We start from the raw sequence: 17862 nt of genomic DNA on the forward strand, positions 1-17862 counted from the left end.
TACAAAATAAATTACATGTAAGACAATAAATTAATTTCGACTCTTTCTATCAATTAAAGCTATAATAGTCTTAAGTTGGACCGAGATGGAATATATCTTGTTATAAAATTGAAAAAAAAAATTGTGCGGTCCACCTGGGAGCCACTCCATATTACAATATATTATAAACTCCGATATTGGCGGCTGTAAAAAACATATTACTTAACATCTTAGTTACTTTTGAATTATAAAGCAGTTTATCTTTTAATTACCGAAGTTTATGTACAATATTTGATATCACACACGTTGATTATTTGTCCAATTAATGACGGTTTTCAGTAAAATTCAGTCAATATGCAAAGCGTATCAATTTGGTATTTCATATATTCAATAGAAAGAGAATCCCAACCTTCGTTCGGTTCACTTTGTGAGTGCGCAATACAAACAAAGCCATGTTTATAACACATCGTATTTAATGATAATGTTAAATCACCAAATGATAACGGAATATTCCTTTCATATTTCGAACTAAGGTAACAAGATACGTAGTAACCATTTTGGGAATTATATTTGATTTTATTATCGAAAGTTCTGCAATACAGGTCGAAATTTGAGACGGGAGTAGCAATTCTAACTACGATAAACGTTATAGTACTTTTAAAAGTCTTTGGTCTATGTAAAAAAAGGATCGAATTCTATAAAAAAAAAAACTGGTGGTAGACCTTTGTGCAAGCTCGTCTGGGTAAGTACCACCCACCCATCAGATATTCTATCGCAAAACAGCAGTACTTGGTATTGTTGTGTACCGGTTTGAAGGATGCGTGAGTCAATCACAGGCACAAGGGACATAACATCTTAGTTCCCAAGGTTGGTGGCGCATTGGTGATGAAAGCGATAGTTAACATTTCTTACAATGCCAATGTATATAAGCGTTGGTGACCACTTACCATGAGGTGGCCCATATGCTCGTTCTACCATTCTTCGACTTTCTTCTTCGACTACCTTTTTTTAAAAATATGTGTCAATTGATATGAACGGGAAGTTTATTAAGAATATAATCCTATAGTTATAAGATAGATTCTAGCTTAAATGCGGTAATAATTCCATCCTAAAACATTTGGATAGATGGACGTGTCACTTTACAAACGCTTTCCTAACTAGACGTTTGGCTAAAATCATCTAAAGAAGACGTTTACAAGGGGAAAGTTGAAGTTATGCTACATACGCATAATATGATTATAAAATATTTTAAAAACTCTTTTCGTTACCTTCAAATGTACGTTTATGCCTAGTTAACTATAACTCGATGGAAATGTTTCCCAAGCTATTATTTGCCGCTTTAAAGCCTTCATATTGAATTGCTTCTTTGTCATTAAAAGATCAGTGTTCCTGATATTACGAACAGCACAATGAATCCGCTTGAATGCGGTGCGGATAATTCTTTATTGTGAGACCGAGACTTAGAAATCGTATTGACGTTTAATGGACGTAGTTCATTAAACAAACATATTGGATATTAGGATTTTATTAAATCATCAATATTATGACAGGTACTATTGAATTTTATCTGCTTAATTTTGTTTTAAGAATTCATATCGTTTTCCTGCGTTGACTGAAAACTTCGTAACGAAATCGTGCTCTAGAAGAAATCTGAGTATTTCTAAAGCACTACTTTTACTATAGAATATAAACGTATCACGCTTTTTAAAAGAGCATATTACAAATTTTGCAAAAACCATGGGTGCTGTTCTAGCGGTTTCTTTGTTAAAAAAAGTTAATACATGAAATAGATTGGGAGTGCAAATTATTCATATCAGAGCGAACTAAGAGCAACGAAAACCCGATATAATATAAACTGTATATAATTTTATAGCAAATATTTAATTTTCGACCTGATTAATTCGCAAAAGCATTAATGTGATTTAACGAATGAATGCACATGTAATATCCAAAATAATTTGCATGTTTCAAAATTAATTAAAATAATAGTAGTATATTTCCAAATAGCACTTGACCCGCGGCTTCTCCCGCGTCATAAACGAAAATCGAGTTAAACAGGATAAAAAGGCCGAAATAGATAGCCTGGACAAACAGACAAAAGAAAATATTATTTTGATTTTGGTAACTCGCAAATATTAACTTTAAGTAAGTTATTTTATAATCACAGACAAACACTTCAATTTTTAATTTAATTTATTTGCATAGAGTATAGATTAAAACATAATATAAAAAACTATGTAACCTTTTCGCATTGCATATATTAGTTAAATGTTCTAAATTTGTAAATGAATGTTATGAAAACTCCTGCACGATTTTTCATAATAGCGATAACTATAAAAAATAAACTTGATTTTCATATTCAATAAAATCGTTCGTGCAATATACGAGTGGACTAATATAATATTTGTACTCAAAGCGAGTAATGATACAAATAGAAATATAGCGTTTTAGGCGAGCGTCGTTATTGCATTCGATGTCTTATTTCACTAACATAAAGTTTAAAATTGTTCAACATTTATATTTATATTATTCGATACAAATATTGTTATCGCTGAGCACTTCATCAGACAGTTCAATCAGAGCCATTACAGATTTCGACTCGACCTCATTGCACGGTTGAATAAAAATAAGGTCAACAGTTATGCGATTGCATTTGTTTCATATTAATCTTCTACATATTAATTGATACATGACTAATATATTTTAAATTCCAATGGTAAAATTAATTATTTCTTTACGAGTACTTTAATTAAAAGCAATTCGCAATAAAGCAATTCCATTTATAATTCGTTGAAATAAAACTCATCTTCACTTGGATTGAAAGGGAATTCGATATAAAGTTTCGGTCGTTATTAAGTTTTAATGAAAAATATAAATTATGCATTTCTCTCGGTCAGTTGTTTTAAATAGCCTTCGAATAAAACATTATTAAGGTATTACATTGGTCCTTATATATTTATTGTATTTCACATAATCCATGTGAAAAATCAAGCACAGTTATCCTACCGCCAAACAGCGACACTTTATATTATTTTGAAGTGTGATTAAGCAAGCGTAATTACGGGCACATAGACTCAACATGATGAACTTAACATTTGATCATCTGGTTTATGGCGCATAGACGGCGTAAGGTACTGCTAACTTTATTTACGAGGTCAACGTTTGCGGACGTTGGTTGGATGCCTTATTTAAAAAAATATATCGCAAAACATTTGTCAGTAGCTAGAGAGCAAACAGGAAGCAGACTCACCTCAATAAGCGAAGGGTTAAACAGCAGATGCATTTTGTGCCATTGTCCGTCATTGACCCGATCGTTGTGGACTATTTGTCCCCTCGCCATCTTCACTCGCACGACTCCCTCTAATATCTCCACAGCCAAGAAGTCAGAGCCACGACCACCGCCCGGGTTGTAAAGGATCATCGCGTTCGGTGTGATCGTTTTAAATTCAATCTGCCATCTATTTATAACAAGCGAAAACCATCTTATCAAAGTTTTACAACAATATTAATGAATCTCATAATGAAACTTTCATAATGAAAGACAAACATACAAAGAAAAAAATCTTGTATTTTTAAGCCAGGGCCTTAGCTGGCGTTCGCGAAACACCTGATCAAAGTTCCATCTTAATCGGACGAAGGGTTAAGGAACGCATAGTCATTCATTTTTTTTTATAAGACTAGTACGAAGTTAAGCATTTCTATGTTAAAAAACAATATATTTTTAGTTTCAAATACTGAAAATATTTTTAATCCAATAAAAACAATATAAAGGTGCCACATTTCCAATTATTATCTAACTTTCTGCATCGCATGTCAATTTTTGCATTAGAGAACAAACTTCTAAGGGTGCAATTGCAATGGTATGATGAATATATACACCGATCGCCGTATATGTTTTGCTATAGGGGTTGCGCTAATTGACCTATAATGTTAACCTAAATTAATATAAAATTTCGAAAAAAGAAATAACGATTTAGTTCGAGCTTTTAATGTTTAAATACTTGTAAAGCTCTTGTATTTTCAAGCAATTCAAAACCTAAAAATAAAAAAAAATATTCCTTTTTTTATAAATAATAGACATTTATTCATTTTCTTTATAGAACCGAAAGATAAAATATTCTAATATAGTATTTTATTTTTTAATGGGTTTTAGTCTTAAGCAATATTAAGTACAGTATAAGGTACCATTTGATATAGACAAATTGTGAGAGGCCCTTAAATAGAAAAGTTGACAACTTGTTCGTGAAGAGCGACTTATCGCTTATTGAATAATCAATTAAAAATAAGGATTATTATACTGTGCGACAAAACAATGGCTGGTTTCAGATCTAGATTACATCCACTGCCCTTGAGAACTAAGGTGTTATGTCCCGTGCCTATAGCTACACTGGCTCACTCACCCCTCAACAATATACCCAACCAAATAAAACAATATACAATATTGTTAGTTTAGTAAGTAACAGCCTGTAAATGTCCCCCTGCTGGGCTAAGGTCTCCTCTCCCTTTTTGAGGAGAAGGTTTGGAGCTTATTCCACTACGCTGCTCCAATGCGGTTTTGTGGAATACACATGTGGCAGAATTTCGATGAAATTAGACGCATGCAGGTTTCCTCACGATGTTTTCCTTCACCGAAAAGCACGAGATGAATTATAAAAAGAAATTAAGCACATGAAAATTCAGAGGTGCTTGCCCGGGTTTGAACCCGCGTTCATCGGTTAAGATTCACGCGTTCTTGCCACTGGGCCATCTCGACTTATATATAATTTTAACTTATAATAAAATTTAGAGTACATTTCAGAAATTTCATCAACCTACCTTCCTCCCGCTCTTGAATTAATTCTCGGAAGTATCAAATACGCTCCCTCGTCTATAAAACTGATATCAGCGTTAATGTCGGCATCGAATTCTGGTGCACAGTTCCATGTCACGCCTTCTACGTGAACTGAACCACTGCGACTACGTGCTTTCTCGATTATCTTTACACCATTATAGTAGACCTAAGCACGTTACATTATAATTAATAAAGTTTATTTTTTAATATGTTATGGAGATATGATTTATTATTAAGCCATACATATTTCTAGGTGACATTATTATCACTGTCATATATGAAAAGTAACTTATAAATAAAACGTTCCATTTAAGTAATTCACTTAATGACAGACTTGCTATCTATAATATTTTAATAATTCTGTAATTTGTTTCCTTTCAATAATAAATTCAATAAGCTTAAAAGTATTTAATTTGTATTCACGATCCCTTCCCAATCAGAACCATTGAATGGACTTTAAAATAGTAATTTTTTTTTCTCATTCTAATATAATTAATAGAAAATGCTTGTTATTTACAAGCTTTTATTCAACTTGCAATATTTGTTTGTTTTTACATTATTCACGATTTTTTACTTAAAATAATTGAAAATAAATTTACTATATTATTAATTTATTAATTCATCAGAGACTTCCATTAAAGCAAATATCCAGGCATTTTAACATTTATTGTAGCATGTCTTTTTTTGTAACCGCTTTTTGTAAGCACTTTTTTGTTTTCATAGTTATGAAATATATTGGAATAATTAACATTTACATACATCTTCCATACATCCGCGGAAATTTTCCATATGACCGAGAAAGAGCTCTGAAAAGTCGCCTTGCCCTCCGAGAAATATACCGAAGTGTATGTTTAGTTCAAAGAAGCGTCCCGGCAGCCTTTTCTTCACGACGTTGTCGTCAACCTAAAAATAATGAGCCAAAGTCAATGACATAATCAGCCGTTTGGCTCGACTGAGTCATATTGCACACTTTAGTATGTATTACTATGTATATATTTCAAGCACGTTTCCAATTCGTTTAGCAACAATACAACGATATTAATCGTACAATTTTATGCAGCGAATTTTATCAATTTGCATATCAAAAACACTTAGTACCATAATATATCCTTAATATAATTCCATCTAAAGTACATACCTCATTAACGCTTCAATTCACAATTTATAGGAAGTATCTCGGTTCCATTAAATATACATAAATACATGAGCCGTAATGTACAGAATGAATAGACGATTGATTAGAAACCTGAGTAAGGACTTCATTTAAAGCCTCTTTGATAAATTATTGACAGAGTAATAGACTAATGTATACATTGATATTACACGAACATGATGATTGCAATCAATCAGATTGACTTACTATGATACACAAAGTCAGTGAGTAATTATCATAATGAATAATTATCATATAGAATATCAGATCATTTCTAATGTGATGTTTGTATACGTGTACAAATATTTGTTACACAATTACGTTTTATAATGAATCCTCGATGTTCAATTTTATAGTGAACGCGTAAAGCGTCACCGATTCGCGAATAACTGTTAAGTGGTCGACGACGAAAGTTCCCCCTTTGATGTGTGCTTTTGTAACTCAAACCAAACACTGTATTTGAAAGCCATGTGTGTTTACGGAACGAGTGCCTAACATTTTTGAATCAAAGAGTAAAATCAAATATCGATAACGTTTTTTTTTTCACATATTTGCAGTTAACATATACATTTCCATATGCATATTATTTATGTACACCATCATCATTCATTTATTTACATTCATAAATAATAAAATACACAAAACTATGTTTTTGTTAAATATTTTAAAGTTTTTATTAATATTGGTATTTATAAAAAAAACCATTTGAGTTTTTTAACAAGTATGAGCATACAAATTTTTAAAATAAAAATGTAATGTTTTTTTTTCTTAATTTAAATTCAAAACTTCTAACCACATTCTATATAACAAAGGTATCTTTAATATATCGTAGACAATAAAAAAATATATTTTAGGAATATTGTTCTTTTTTTTTTTTTTTTATAGAATAGGAAGGTGGACGAGCATATGGGCCACCTGATGGTAAGTGGTCACCAAACGCCCTTAGACATTGGCATTGTAAGAAATGTCAACCATCGCTTATAGCCAATGCGCCACCAACCTTGGGAACTAAGATTTTATGTCCCTTGTGCCTGTAATTACGCTGTTCAATGAGAACATTAGACAATACCCATATGATTTGTCAGTCTTATCTGTTTAGACCAGATCGACGCCTACATTTTACAAAGATGCAATGATAATATTCAGTTTATGTTTCAGCACGGAATTTTGATAATGGCTGGCAAGCATTGCAATGCATATTGTGTGTTGATGTCAGAAACCTATGCAAGTGTCAAAAACATCTATACTAGACTTTAGCTTTAATCAAATAGATGGTTTAGAAATGTGTCAAAGCAAACAGAGATTTACTTTCATATATATATTATAATATTATAGGTGATTAAAAGTGCATGTAACTTGTTTTAAATTATAGTTCAAATAAATAAACTTCTGATGATTTCGGATGCAATAATGAACTGCAGCATTTTATTGAATTTTTATCTGTCAATGTTTGGCTTTTATCATTTGAATTATAAGTATCTCATATATATAAATTCATTGCATTCTCCAGACTTGTAACCATAAAGAAATTACTTTCTTCCAAACAATGATGAATGAAGGAAATGATTTGATTGCTAAATCAATAGCCTTGCTTAAAGATTCAATAGATACAAGACATATTTATAAATGATAAAAAATGGCCTACCACGGTATTTAATGTATAATGAAATAACAAATAAAAACGAATATATTTTACTATTTTAATATTATTATCGAGTATTTGAAGTATTTTTTTAGTCAAATTTATGAATTACTAATTTTATAAATTAATGTATTATAGGTACATTGAAAAAACCACAAAGGGTTGACCTCAAAGCACAAGTAGCAATAAAGTAAGTAGCAAGAAGAGAGTATCTTATGTAAAAGCCATAACTATAGTTGACATTGAGAACCTTATGGTTTAAGGTCATCATAGAACATTGAATTTCAGCTTTTAAAAAAATTAAACCTTACAACATTTTGTTGTTAGATAAAATATTGTCGATTATTTAAAAAACAAATTTTTTTTATTACTTGATGGTCTAGTTTTACCTAGCTTATCTATCTATTTTCAGTGCCTAAGGTCAATTCAAATATATACATGACTTAATTTATTAAATACCTTCATAGTCAGGTTAGCCTCTCTTCTAATTATGCTGACATGATGCCACTGGGTATCATTAAGATAGGTGCTTTTTGATGAGGATAGTTCGCTTTCACCAGCACCAAGATTGATATGAAGTTTTAATCTGCCACTTTCCAGGCGTATCTAAAAGATTATATCTAAGTTACAATAAAATAAAAAAGGTATGTCTAATGTAAGGAATCCTATGATCATTTGGATACCCGAATGATGATGATAATGTTTTTGATACCAAGTTAATAATAATAATATTCCTTTTATTTCTCAATTTTAAAAGCTTAATTTCTTTTATCTTCTTATAAATTCAAAGTTACAACTTAAGTAAATCTTTAGTGATTCACTTAAATTTAATTAAAGATAAGTACTATGATTATAAGATTTTTTATTTAATATTCGTAAAAAACATTGTATCAGGATATTTGAATTACCTACAAAAATAAATTTGCTATTATATTAATGTATATAAAATTATAAATATTAATTAAATTAATGAATATTAAAATAAAATATACACACCATACAATAATCTGTTTTGCCAGCAGCAAGTAGTAAAAGGGCGTCGGATAAATGGGTACGAAATCTAAAGCTTATGTCCGTGACTCCCTTTGCTTCTTGAAGCGGGTACGATATATAACTGGCACCATAGAAAGATGCTAAAAATAAACAAGCATTTCAACCTCTGTTTATTTACAAATACCTATTGAAATTAATTGTTGTATTCATATTACTTATGACTGCTTTATATTAGGATATTTCTCTTTACCTTTATCGTAGGCCAGCCCAAAGGAAACAAGGCACAATATAAACAAAAGTTCCATTTTTAAATAAATCACTCAGTACACCAAAACTAATATTTATTGTTGAAATAAACACACGTTAAACTTAATTTTTATCCTAAGCACTCTTGTGTTTATTTTTAAAGATCTTGAGATAAAAAAATATTGAGACATCTTTAAAATCACCGGAGGATGTTGCAGGTGTGGCGTCAGTTTGAAAATAACAAACAATATATATATTTAATAAATTCTTAAAGCACTTCACTTTTTATAAAATTGTTTTAATTTATAGTATTTTTTTCTAGTCCATTACAAAAAAAAAAAACAAAATATAATTTAAAACTAAAATTGCCGTCCTCACGACAACGATACTAACATGGCCGCAAGCTGACAAGGAGTAGCTAGGTATACTGCGACAGGCGACTACTGCGTCTACTTGTGCTTGACGCTTATGCATAATACAGATAATATAGAAAATTGCGAAACTTTAAGGAAGAATTTGTTCGATCGCCGCATATAAGGCTAAGCATGCACTATAGCATTTTATATTAGTTATAAAAATAACTTTAAATAACTATGAAAAATAATGTAAATTGATTTTGATTTTTTCAAAATATGAATTATGATATAATAATAAAAAATATTGGGTTGTCTTGATATATTTGTTTTATAATTTCCTTACTTTCGCATAAAAATCTACGACAACTATTTATAAATAATAATGAAACAAAATTAGTAAGATTAAAAGTCTATAATTTGATGCAATGTATATTTTCGAAATAAAGTTTTACATAGTTCTTTTAGCCATTGAATACCATACTATAATAAATGGTGCCCATAGACCTACACCAAATAATAATGAACATACCACGGTCAGTGTATATCTGAAACAATGTAATAGTACCTGTAATATTCACACTTCAACTCACGGCGTAAGGTCGTTATTACAAACTAAATAAGATTTATTATATTTTATATATCAGCTTGCTATGCAGACACACCGTCTTCACTTCAGGCCAATAATTCCAATAATTATATATTATAGTGTTTTCCCGCGTTCCGCTATGTGTGTCACCCGAGATGACAGAAAATATTTACACAGATAATATATATTTATATTATAAAATACTAATTAATATATTATTGTACATGCTTGTACACTACAGTACCTAATTAAAGATGTTGTAGTAATTATATAATGTTTCAAGTGTTGAAAGATGTTATATATGTATATTTAAAAAAATGAAATATTATAAACATTACCGTCGTCAGTGCGACACGATTTTTTTATGTATATAAAATAAAATAATGATCTGTTTTATTATTGGTTCTACGAACTCATAAAAACGGATTAGCCGATTTTGATACGTTTTTTTGTTGTCATTGATTTATAGACGTAGAGTTTGGAGTAGTTTAATAATTTTTGAAAGACAGAAAATAAATTCCACTATAATACCTGCTACGGACTCTAAAGGGTAAGTTGTCGAAGGGTTGCGTAGGCTCATCGCAGTGATAAAACCTTTTGTCTCTTATGTTTATATAACTCGCCTTGTTGAAAATACTTCGTGGACGTATTGTGCCGAAAAGATAGCACATTCGTTGTATGTTGAACATTTTAAAATCTTTAAAATAATATTATATTGCTCTGCTTCAACAGAAATAAACTAATGTCAATTGATCATATATTTTGTTTCAAAATTCCTTTTTCAAATATTCTTTGTGTCAATATGCTACGTTCCGTAATTTAATTTATACGCATATCTACAGAAAAGGTTTTAATTTTAGTAGTATTATAATATTTGACATTAATTTTTATAAATATCGACCATTTAGACTTCATCAGTTTAGTATAAAGAGTTATATTTTACTATTTCTGAAACCATACTACTGGTATCATTAATTATGTATTGTTACAATTAATAATACCGTATCATATTTTTAGTGCAATATTATAATTAGGTTTTATTAAAAATATTTTTATAATAATGCTTGAATGTATATTAAATGCGACCTCTAGTGTAAATGCAATAAAACTGAATGTTGAAAGGGAAGTAAAGTTTTGCTCTAAGATAATAAGTTAAACTCGATGTGTTAGCGAAAAAATAGATGGCGTTAGTTATTACAATCTCAAGGTAAGGTAGTCATTGTGTTGTGTTGATATCAAATAGTAAATATAGATGTCGTTTGCTACTTCAGAGTTTTCGGGCGAAAACGTCGTATTTATTATTCAGTAAAAATATACAACGATTTCTAGCTTCTTAATATATATTCAATTCAATTCAAATGTGTCAGTTGAGAAATATTAAAAATTAAAAATTTTATTTTTATTTGTACTTAAAGAATATTTATCTTTTTTTTTCAAGTTTTGGTCTAAAGACTAATAATTATATCGTAATGCAATTCACTAGTTTAGTTAGGGTCAAAATTCAATTATATCTCGTTAACACACACTGTCATTTAAGTTAAAGATTTGTTTTTTTTTGTTTTTCGTCATTTAGCGCAACAACTTTTATTGAGCATGTTAAGTTAGCCTGTACCTAGTTGGTTATATACTTTGTAACACTATTTTTATAGACGAATTAAGAAAATATATTTCTTACTATATAACGTTGGCTTCCTAATAAATAAATAAATGACTATTAATATATGCGCTCTCTATAATTTACGAAAGTGGAAATGGAAAGTAATTAAAAAAAATATTTTTTTAGTTGACTTCCAGATCAGATGATTTTTAATTCAGTGAAGGTAACCTATTTATTCTTTAAAAAATTGTTTCTGATTATTAGGTGTCATTGTTCATAATAACTTTATAATAAATAATAATTCTATAATAGGTAGTTGCTAGCCCTTCGTTATCGTTAAGTTGTGTCAAAGTTCACGGTTTTGGGCCGTCCGCATCCCGTCGGGTCTCGCCACCTGGTCATGTCATCGGTCCATATGACTAAACTGGAAAACACAGCGTAGAATGCCTCAAATTGTATTTGACGATCCGCGTTACTTTAGGACTCGTCTGCTCCCATGGCCGTCGATCCTATGTGACCAGCCCACTACTACTTCAGTCTGTTTATTTTGCTAGCTATGTCTATAACTCCACTTCTCCGGATAATTTCTAATCGCATTTAATTTTATCCAACAAAGATCACTTTTCGCTCCATAGCAAACTGAGCTTGTGAATTTGTGGACTAGTGCCGCAGCTATGTCGTCATATAATTTATGTTAAGTATGTAAATTTTTGAATTTTATTTTTTATTTTTTTTAGTAACAATTGATATTGCATGTGATAAATAGGAAATATGTCGAACCACCGATTTGTCGTTATCTTTTGTATAAAATTCGACACGATCGAAATGTTTAGTGTGACTTATTTCGTGTGCGCATATTGCTTAAGTGTATCATATGTATTCAACAATATTTACGAACAGATTTCGTTGAATGTTTTAAGATCGCGCTTTGAAATTATTTATAAAAATCATTATAGTTGTTAAAGATGTGCAAGAATATATTAAATTCTGCTATCGTATTTGCTTAAGTTATAAGTGTGACTCTTGTCTTAATTACTTATTGCTTAATATAAGTGCAGCCAAGTATAATTACAAGCGCAAGGGATATAATATCTAGTTTCCAAAGTCGGTGGCGCATTATATAATATAAAGATGATTTATATTTCTTACGATGCAAATTTTTTTGGCTGGTGCTAACCTTAGCATCAAGTGTCCCTTCTGCACGTCCTACCTATTACATAAAAAATAAAGGTGACCTTGGACACGTGTTTTATATAACTGTTGGTTGTGATTTCAACTCTGTAGTAAAATATAGTGCATTCGCGGAGTTTATCCCGTGCTCGGCTGTAAGTACAAAGAGCTGGAACTAATTTTGACACGCAAAAAAAAATAAATAAAAATAAAAAATAATTTACTTACAGCAAAATATAAATAAAAAAATTACACCACTAATAAAATAGCTGGGTTGTTTGTTGAAACGATGATTATATAAATAATTGTATTTCCGGTGGCATCCACAATAAGCAAGCTTGTGTCGTGGATATCTTGCTACGATTTACAGAGCGCGTTCCAACTACGGTTAATGGTGTGTTAACAATAAAAGAAAAAAAGAGAAATTTAAGTAGACTATTGACTATATTGACTAAAACGTTGATCTGTAACCTAAACAGGATTGGATGCTTTCGTCTCTTTAAAGACCTCGTTACATTGTATTTGTATTCTAAATTTAATAATAGTGTTTTTGCAACGTTTTTAGATAGAATATAAGGTATATTAAGGGAACATGAGCATAACACTATACAAGCTATGTACGGTGGTAAAGGCCGCAGGTTCGATCCTGTCCTATTGGACTTGATTTGTCGTCCCCATTTCAAGCTGAAGCCAATTCGGTAAAATAGGCATTGCTATGTTTTTAAAATATATTTTTATATCGTTCTACATTATAATTATGTAGGATTATATTAAAAAAAAAAAGGTTGTTAGCTGCTAATGAATGTACGTTGGAACGTACAAAACTATTTTTTTTTTAATTTGGCAATTTGAAAGGGTTCTAAGAAACACATTAAACAATATTCACTATTCCAGCATGTCTTTGCTAACTATGGTATTGTTACTAAGAAAAATAAAGTTAAAGTTCTATATTACAAGATTTCATATAATTTATAGAGGTATCTAATAAAGAACGAGGTGACTTTTCATTTGTTTTATTCATTTCCAAATACAATAACATCTATACAATGGTACTACGACTAAGCGGATTCGTTATTCCGACACATGCATTAAAATAAATTAAATAATAAAAAAAAAAAATATTAATAAATTATTTATTGTGTAAATAAATCTTTTTAAAAATAAAAATCACCGGTATTTTACGTATTAAATCACAAGTAAGGTAACTAAACGTTATTATTAATTATATTATATTTTATTAAACATTTTTTTAATAAATAGAGAGAAATTTATTAATAATTATTAATTACATAGATAAATGTTATAATTGTCGATAAACTAAAAATAACATTTATAAATATTCGATTAAAAAAAAAAAACGATTTATACAGAAAAATAATTAGTGACCAGTTGAAAGTATTGTTTTACTTAACAAAGAAAACAAATACCAGAACGTTAATAGATTATTATTAAACGTAAAATAATAAAAAATAAAATGAAAACAACAAAAGCATAAAAATAATTATTGTAAATGTACAACAGAAAATATTCATTTAATTAGGTATTATTATATTTTCTACATTTTATCGATAATAATACGATTGCACTTTTAAAATAATATCTACTTTATGTACAATCCCCTGGCAAACGATTCCACTGAGAAAAAATTGCCCACCTTCCTTCGTGTTCATTAACACGCAATTTGCACACGCAAAGAATTGAATAGTTGCAATTCTACACACCTTAGCTTTTGACCCTCTATTATTATTACATGCAATAAGGAAATTTCAAAGAGGGAAAACATGAAAACTCTCATGAAGTATTGCAATGTATACACTTTCATTATTAGTATCCAATAGTTTAGACGAAAATATTTATTATAATAATTTTACTTCATATAATGTAGATATTTGGTAGTTGTTTTTTAATAGTTTTAATAGTTTTAACTTAATTTTATTGCCAATTTAAAAGTGATTACCTGAAACTGTGAAAATAATTTTAACAGTAAGTCAATAAAAACTTGTTCATACTGCGTTTTAAGATATAATAGTGAAAATAAAATGTAGACAATAAACATTTATTGCTATATGAAACATAACAAGAAATAAAGTAAAATCTCAAAGATCTAAAAGTTACTAAGTTTTTAATTTGGTTGTATTTAATATAAATGTCACATTCAATAATAAATAAATTATAAATTGCTTATTTCACATTGCTACACTACAACTTATTATAAATATTATACAGATTAATACTGAGATAACTATCACCATTTAACTGCTTATATGATTATTTCTGATTAAGAAAACAGCGTTTTTATAAATTCGTGTTCATTTGTTAATCAGTAGACATAGTAATATGTGAGATGGAACGGTGGACCCCGATGTAGTTTAAGAATTTCCGAATGTTTCTAAGGTTGAAATTTCCATGCCGTTGGTTTCATCATTTTAGCTTTTGGCCTAAGTGACAGACTAACTTTTGCCTCCTCCTCTATGTACTGACCCCACCATTCGTTTTGAATTTTGCTTAAGCAGTCATAGCAATTCTCAGGATAAGCCATCTTATCTCAAAACTTTGCCTTTCCAGGAATCGTTCAGGTTATTCTCGCGGCCGCCGTTCAGATTAATGCAGTTTATTTGACTGACTTTTGGACTTTCATTACTGTGTTTTATTATTATATTTGTCGAGTATTCTTGACATGTTTTTTATTATTTGAAGATGCATTTTTGAATTTAATGATGCATTATTCCTGAGCTATAAATTATTAAATATCGATGAATTTCATTATTATTATATTAGGGAATTGTTATCGATTATATTATAAAAAATTTAAATGTAACTTCGATTGCAAAGTTTAAAAAATGCAATATTGCTTTACATTTTATGAGTCCTTACATTTGATAAGGTTATACGATGAATAAAATTTTTAATACTTGATATCCTAAATAAACAATATCGTTCTACTTATTTAATGAGTATCTATTATTTACATTCTTTGATAAAAGACTAGTCACATTCCACGTGTACATTCGTGTCAAGTTGTAAATTAATTAATAAATAATATTAAAATTAGATAGCAAACAATTTAATCTGTCTGTTTTTATTTACCCTGAGATTAATTTATAGTTTACGGCATATAAATAAAATGGAATTGTCGTTTATTTCACTGGCGTATGCAGGCGAAACAATCTAAGTAAAACTAATTGTTAAAAAAAATCACGTGATATCTGTTCTCAAATCTCAGTTCCCACAATCAGGCTGTATTCGTATCGTACGTTTCTCAAGCCGTCACATTTTTTGGGTCGAATTCCATTTCATGTTAAATATTATTATATAATTCGATACAGTTATATCTACTTAAAAGAAAAAGAATAGTTTACAGTATCGATGGTAAGTTCGAGTCAAACAATGTCATATGTCGAATCGTGGTTATAGTAGGCTGGTCATGCGTAGTGCGGGTAGGAGCCCAGGTGTGACGTCACGTGGGGAGGAGCCATGGAGTGGGGGGAATAGAGGTTGCCTCCTCCTCCTCCCCAGTTACTCCATGAAGCTGACGGGAATATTGAAGCTGAAACAAAGTTCGCTAACCTAAGTTAATACAAATTGTAATGACAGAAAATTCTCAATATCTAAATATTTTGAGTAGATATTTTCTATTCTATTAACATTATTAGCTTCAAGTAATAAAAAATTTTAATATAAAAAAATATATTTACAAACAGCTATTACAGCTGATTGTAAATATATTTATATATATTGATTTTATAAAACAATTTACAACGTGAAATATTAAACATTATAAAAAAATAAAATCGCCTTGACAATCATTCGCATTATTCGCACAGCGCCATATGCCAAAAAGATTTTAAAATGATTAATTTTATCTTACGCCAAAAACCTGCAACAACTCAATTTATTTTATTATATGTATTGAAAATAATAAAAACTATGATTACTGAATATAAAATGAAATACTTAATATTTCATGAGTAAAAAATCAACCCAAAACCAATACCATTGGATCAAAATAAATCGTTTTTAAACCAGCAAGTGCCAGTAGACAGATTGCGAAAATGAATATTCCATTAAGTCAAGCGCTTGAAGCAGGCCGTGGCGTTGACATCCAACTTCGAGGAGCAAGTCAATATTTGATCAGCAAGTGTACATTAGCATTCGATGCAGATTACACTTAGCTGCGATTGAAGGGTGCATGATATTAGCTAATACAGAACTATTTATACTACTCCTAGAATTTAATTTACTTTTGCATTGTTAGGTATTGTAATGTTTTACCATTGTAAAAGGTAAACATTATTCGTGTTTCTGTTTCGTAGTCAGTTAGACTTATTAAATGTATATTCGTGATATTTTTTGGATGTTATAATGTTAAAGAAAAAAAGGAGTTTGTCGTTAAGAGGGAGGCCTTTGTCCAGCAGTGGGACATTTGCGAGATGTTACATTACATTAAGCATATTAAAGTATGAATTTGGACGTTTGATCAAAAATTCCGGTAGGTACTGGTAATGCGTTGCCATCAATTATGTTAGTTAAGAGCTTTATGTAAATATAAATGTATACATATATAACATTCCCGTTTTACTTAATTTCCTACTTAAAAGTGATTTTAAGCATTTTACAACCTTTATGGCATATTCCTCAATGTAAAATCGCAGCGCATTTGCGTCGATTACACAGTCTTTAACTGGAATAATTTAATTACCTGTCGATGTTGGCATAGCTGCGTGTGGAGCCATGAAAGACGAAAGCTTGGCCGAGTGATGATACGAGCTCATAAATAAATCGCTCTGGTATTTATAAGCGGGATCGCTGGCAGCCGGTTGCGTGGCCGCAGCCAGCCCTTGGAAATCGAACTTGTATGCATATCGTTTACCATGGACCTTCGTCATAATATTCTTGTCGTAGTAGTATCTGTACAAATGGAGTATTATTAGGTGTGAAAGTCAATACAGAAATAAATAAAATAATATATAACAATAAATATAAATCGCAAAATCTTCGCTCAGCGAAATGGGTACCCATAACTTCGCAAGGCGCCGCAGTTTTTGGTGTGTCCATATTTGACAAATATCTACCTATGTCCAAACTGATCGTACGACCCGGAAGTGTTCGTGTTTTTACCTCAAAGCCCGGCTAAGCTTATCGTAGTTCATGTTCGGCTTGGATTTACGTTCTCCCCATCTTCTGGCCACTTCGTCTGGGTCTGTTAGCTTGAACTCTCCATTCGTGCCCTCCCAGGTAATGCATCCTGCATTACTGGAGTCGCTTAGCAGTTCTAAAAGGAACTGCCATAGTTGTATTTGTCCGGATCC

At 30.3% G+C, this 17862-nt stretch overlaps 2 protein-coding genes across 3 annotated transcripts in view; both read right to left on the minus strand.

Moving 5' to 3' along the window:
- LOC126780314 (chondroitin sulfate proteoglycan 4) overlaps positions 1-9100 on the minus strand; it is a 32938-nt gene extending 23838 nt beyond the window's left edge. The window contains exons 1-6 of the mRNA XM_050504678.1: positions 8849-9100; positions 8602-8738; positions 8065-8211; positions 5570-5713; positions 4795-4976; positions 3230-3437 (exon numbers count right to left, since the gene is read on the minus strand). Coding sequence (XP_050360635.1) covers positions 3230-3437; positions 4795-4976; positions 5570-5713; positions 8065-8211; positions 8602-8738; positions 8849-8903 — 873 coding nt within the window. The 5' untranslated portion in view covers positions 8904-9100. The remainder of the gene's footprint in view (positions 1-3229; positions 3438-4794; positions 4977-5569; positions 5714-8064; positions 8212-8601; positions 8739-8848) is intronic.
- Positions 9101-14731: 5631 nt separating this feature from the next.
- Positions 14732-17862, minus strand: part of LOC126780325 (DNA-binding protein D-ETS-3) — an 80178-nt gene continuing 77047 nt past the window's right edge. For both annotated transcript variants that reach the window (XM_050504708.1, XM_050504709.1), the window contains exons 7-9: positions 17672-17861; positions 17253-17461; positions 14732-16100 (exon numbers count right to left, since the gene is read on the minus strand). In XM_050504708.1, the coding sequence (XP_050360665.1) occupies positions 15976-16100; positions 17253-17461; positions 17672-17861 (524 nt within the window). In that variant the 3' untranslated portion in view covers positions 14732-15975. The remainder of the gene's footprint in view (positions 16101-17252; positions 17462-17671; position 17862) is intronic.

The sequence above is a fragment of the Nymphalis io genome, chromosome Z, assembly GCF_905147045.1.
Source record: "Nymphalis io chromosome Z, ilAglIoxx1.1, whole genome shotgun sequence".
NCBI lineage: Eukaryota > Metazoa > Arthropoda > Insecta > Lepidoptera > Nymphalidae > Nymphalis > Nymphalis io.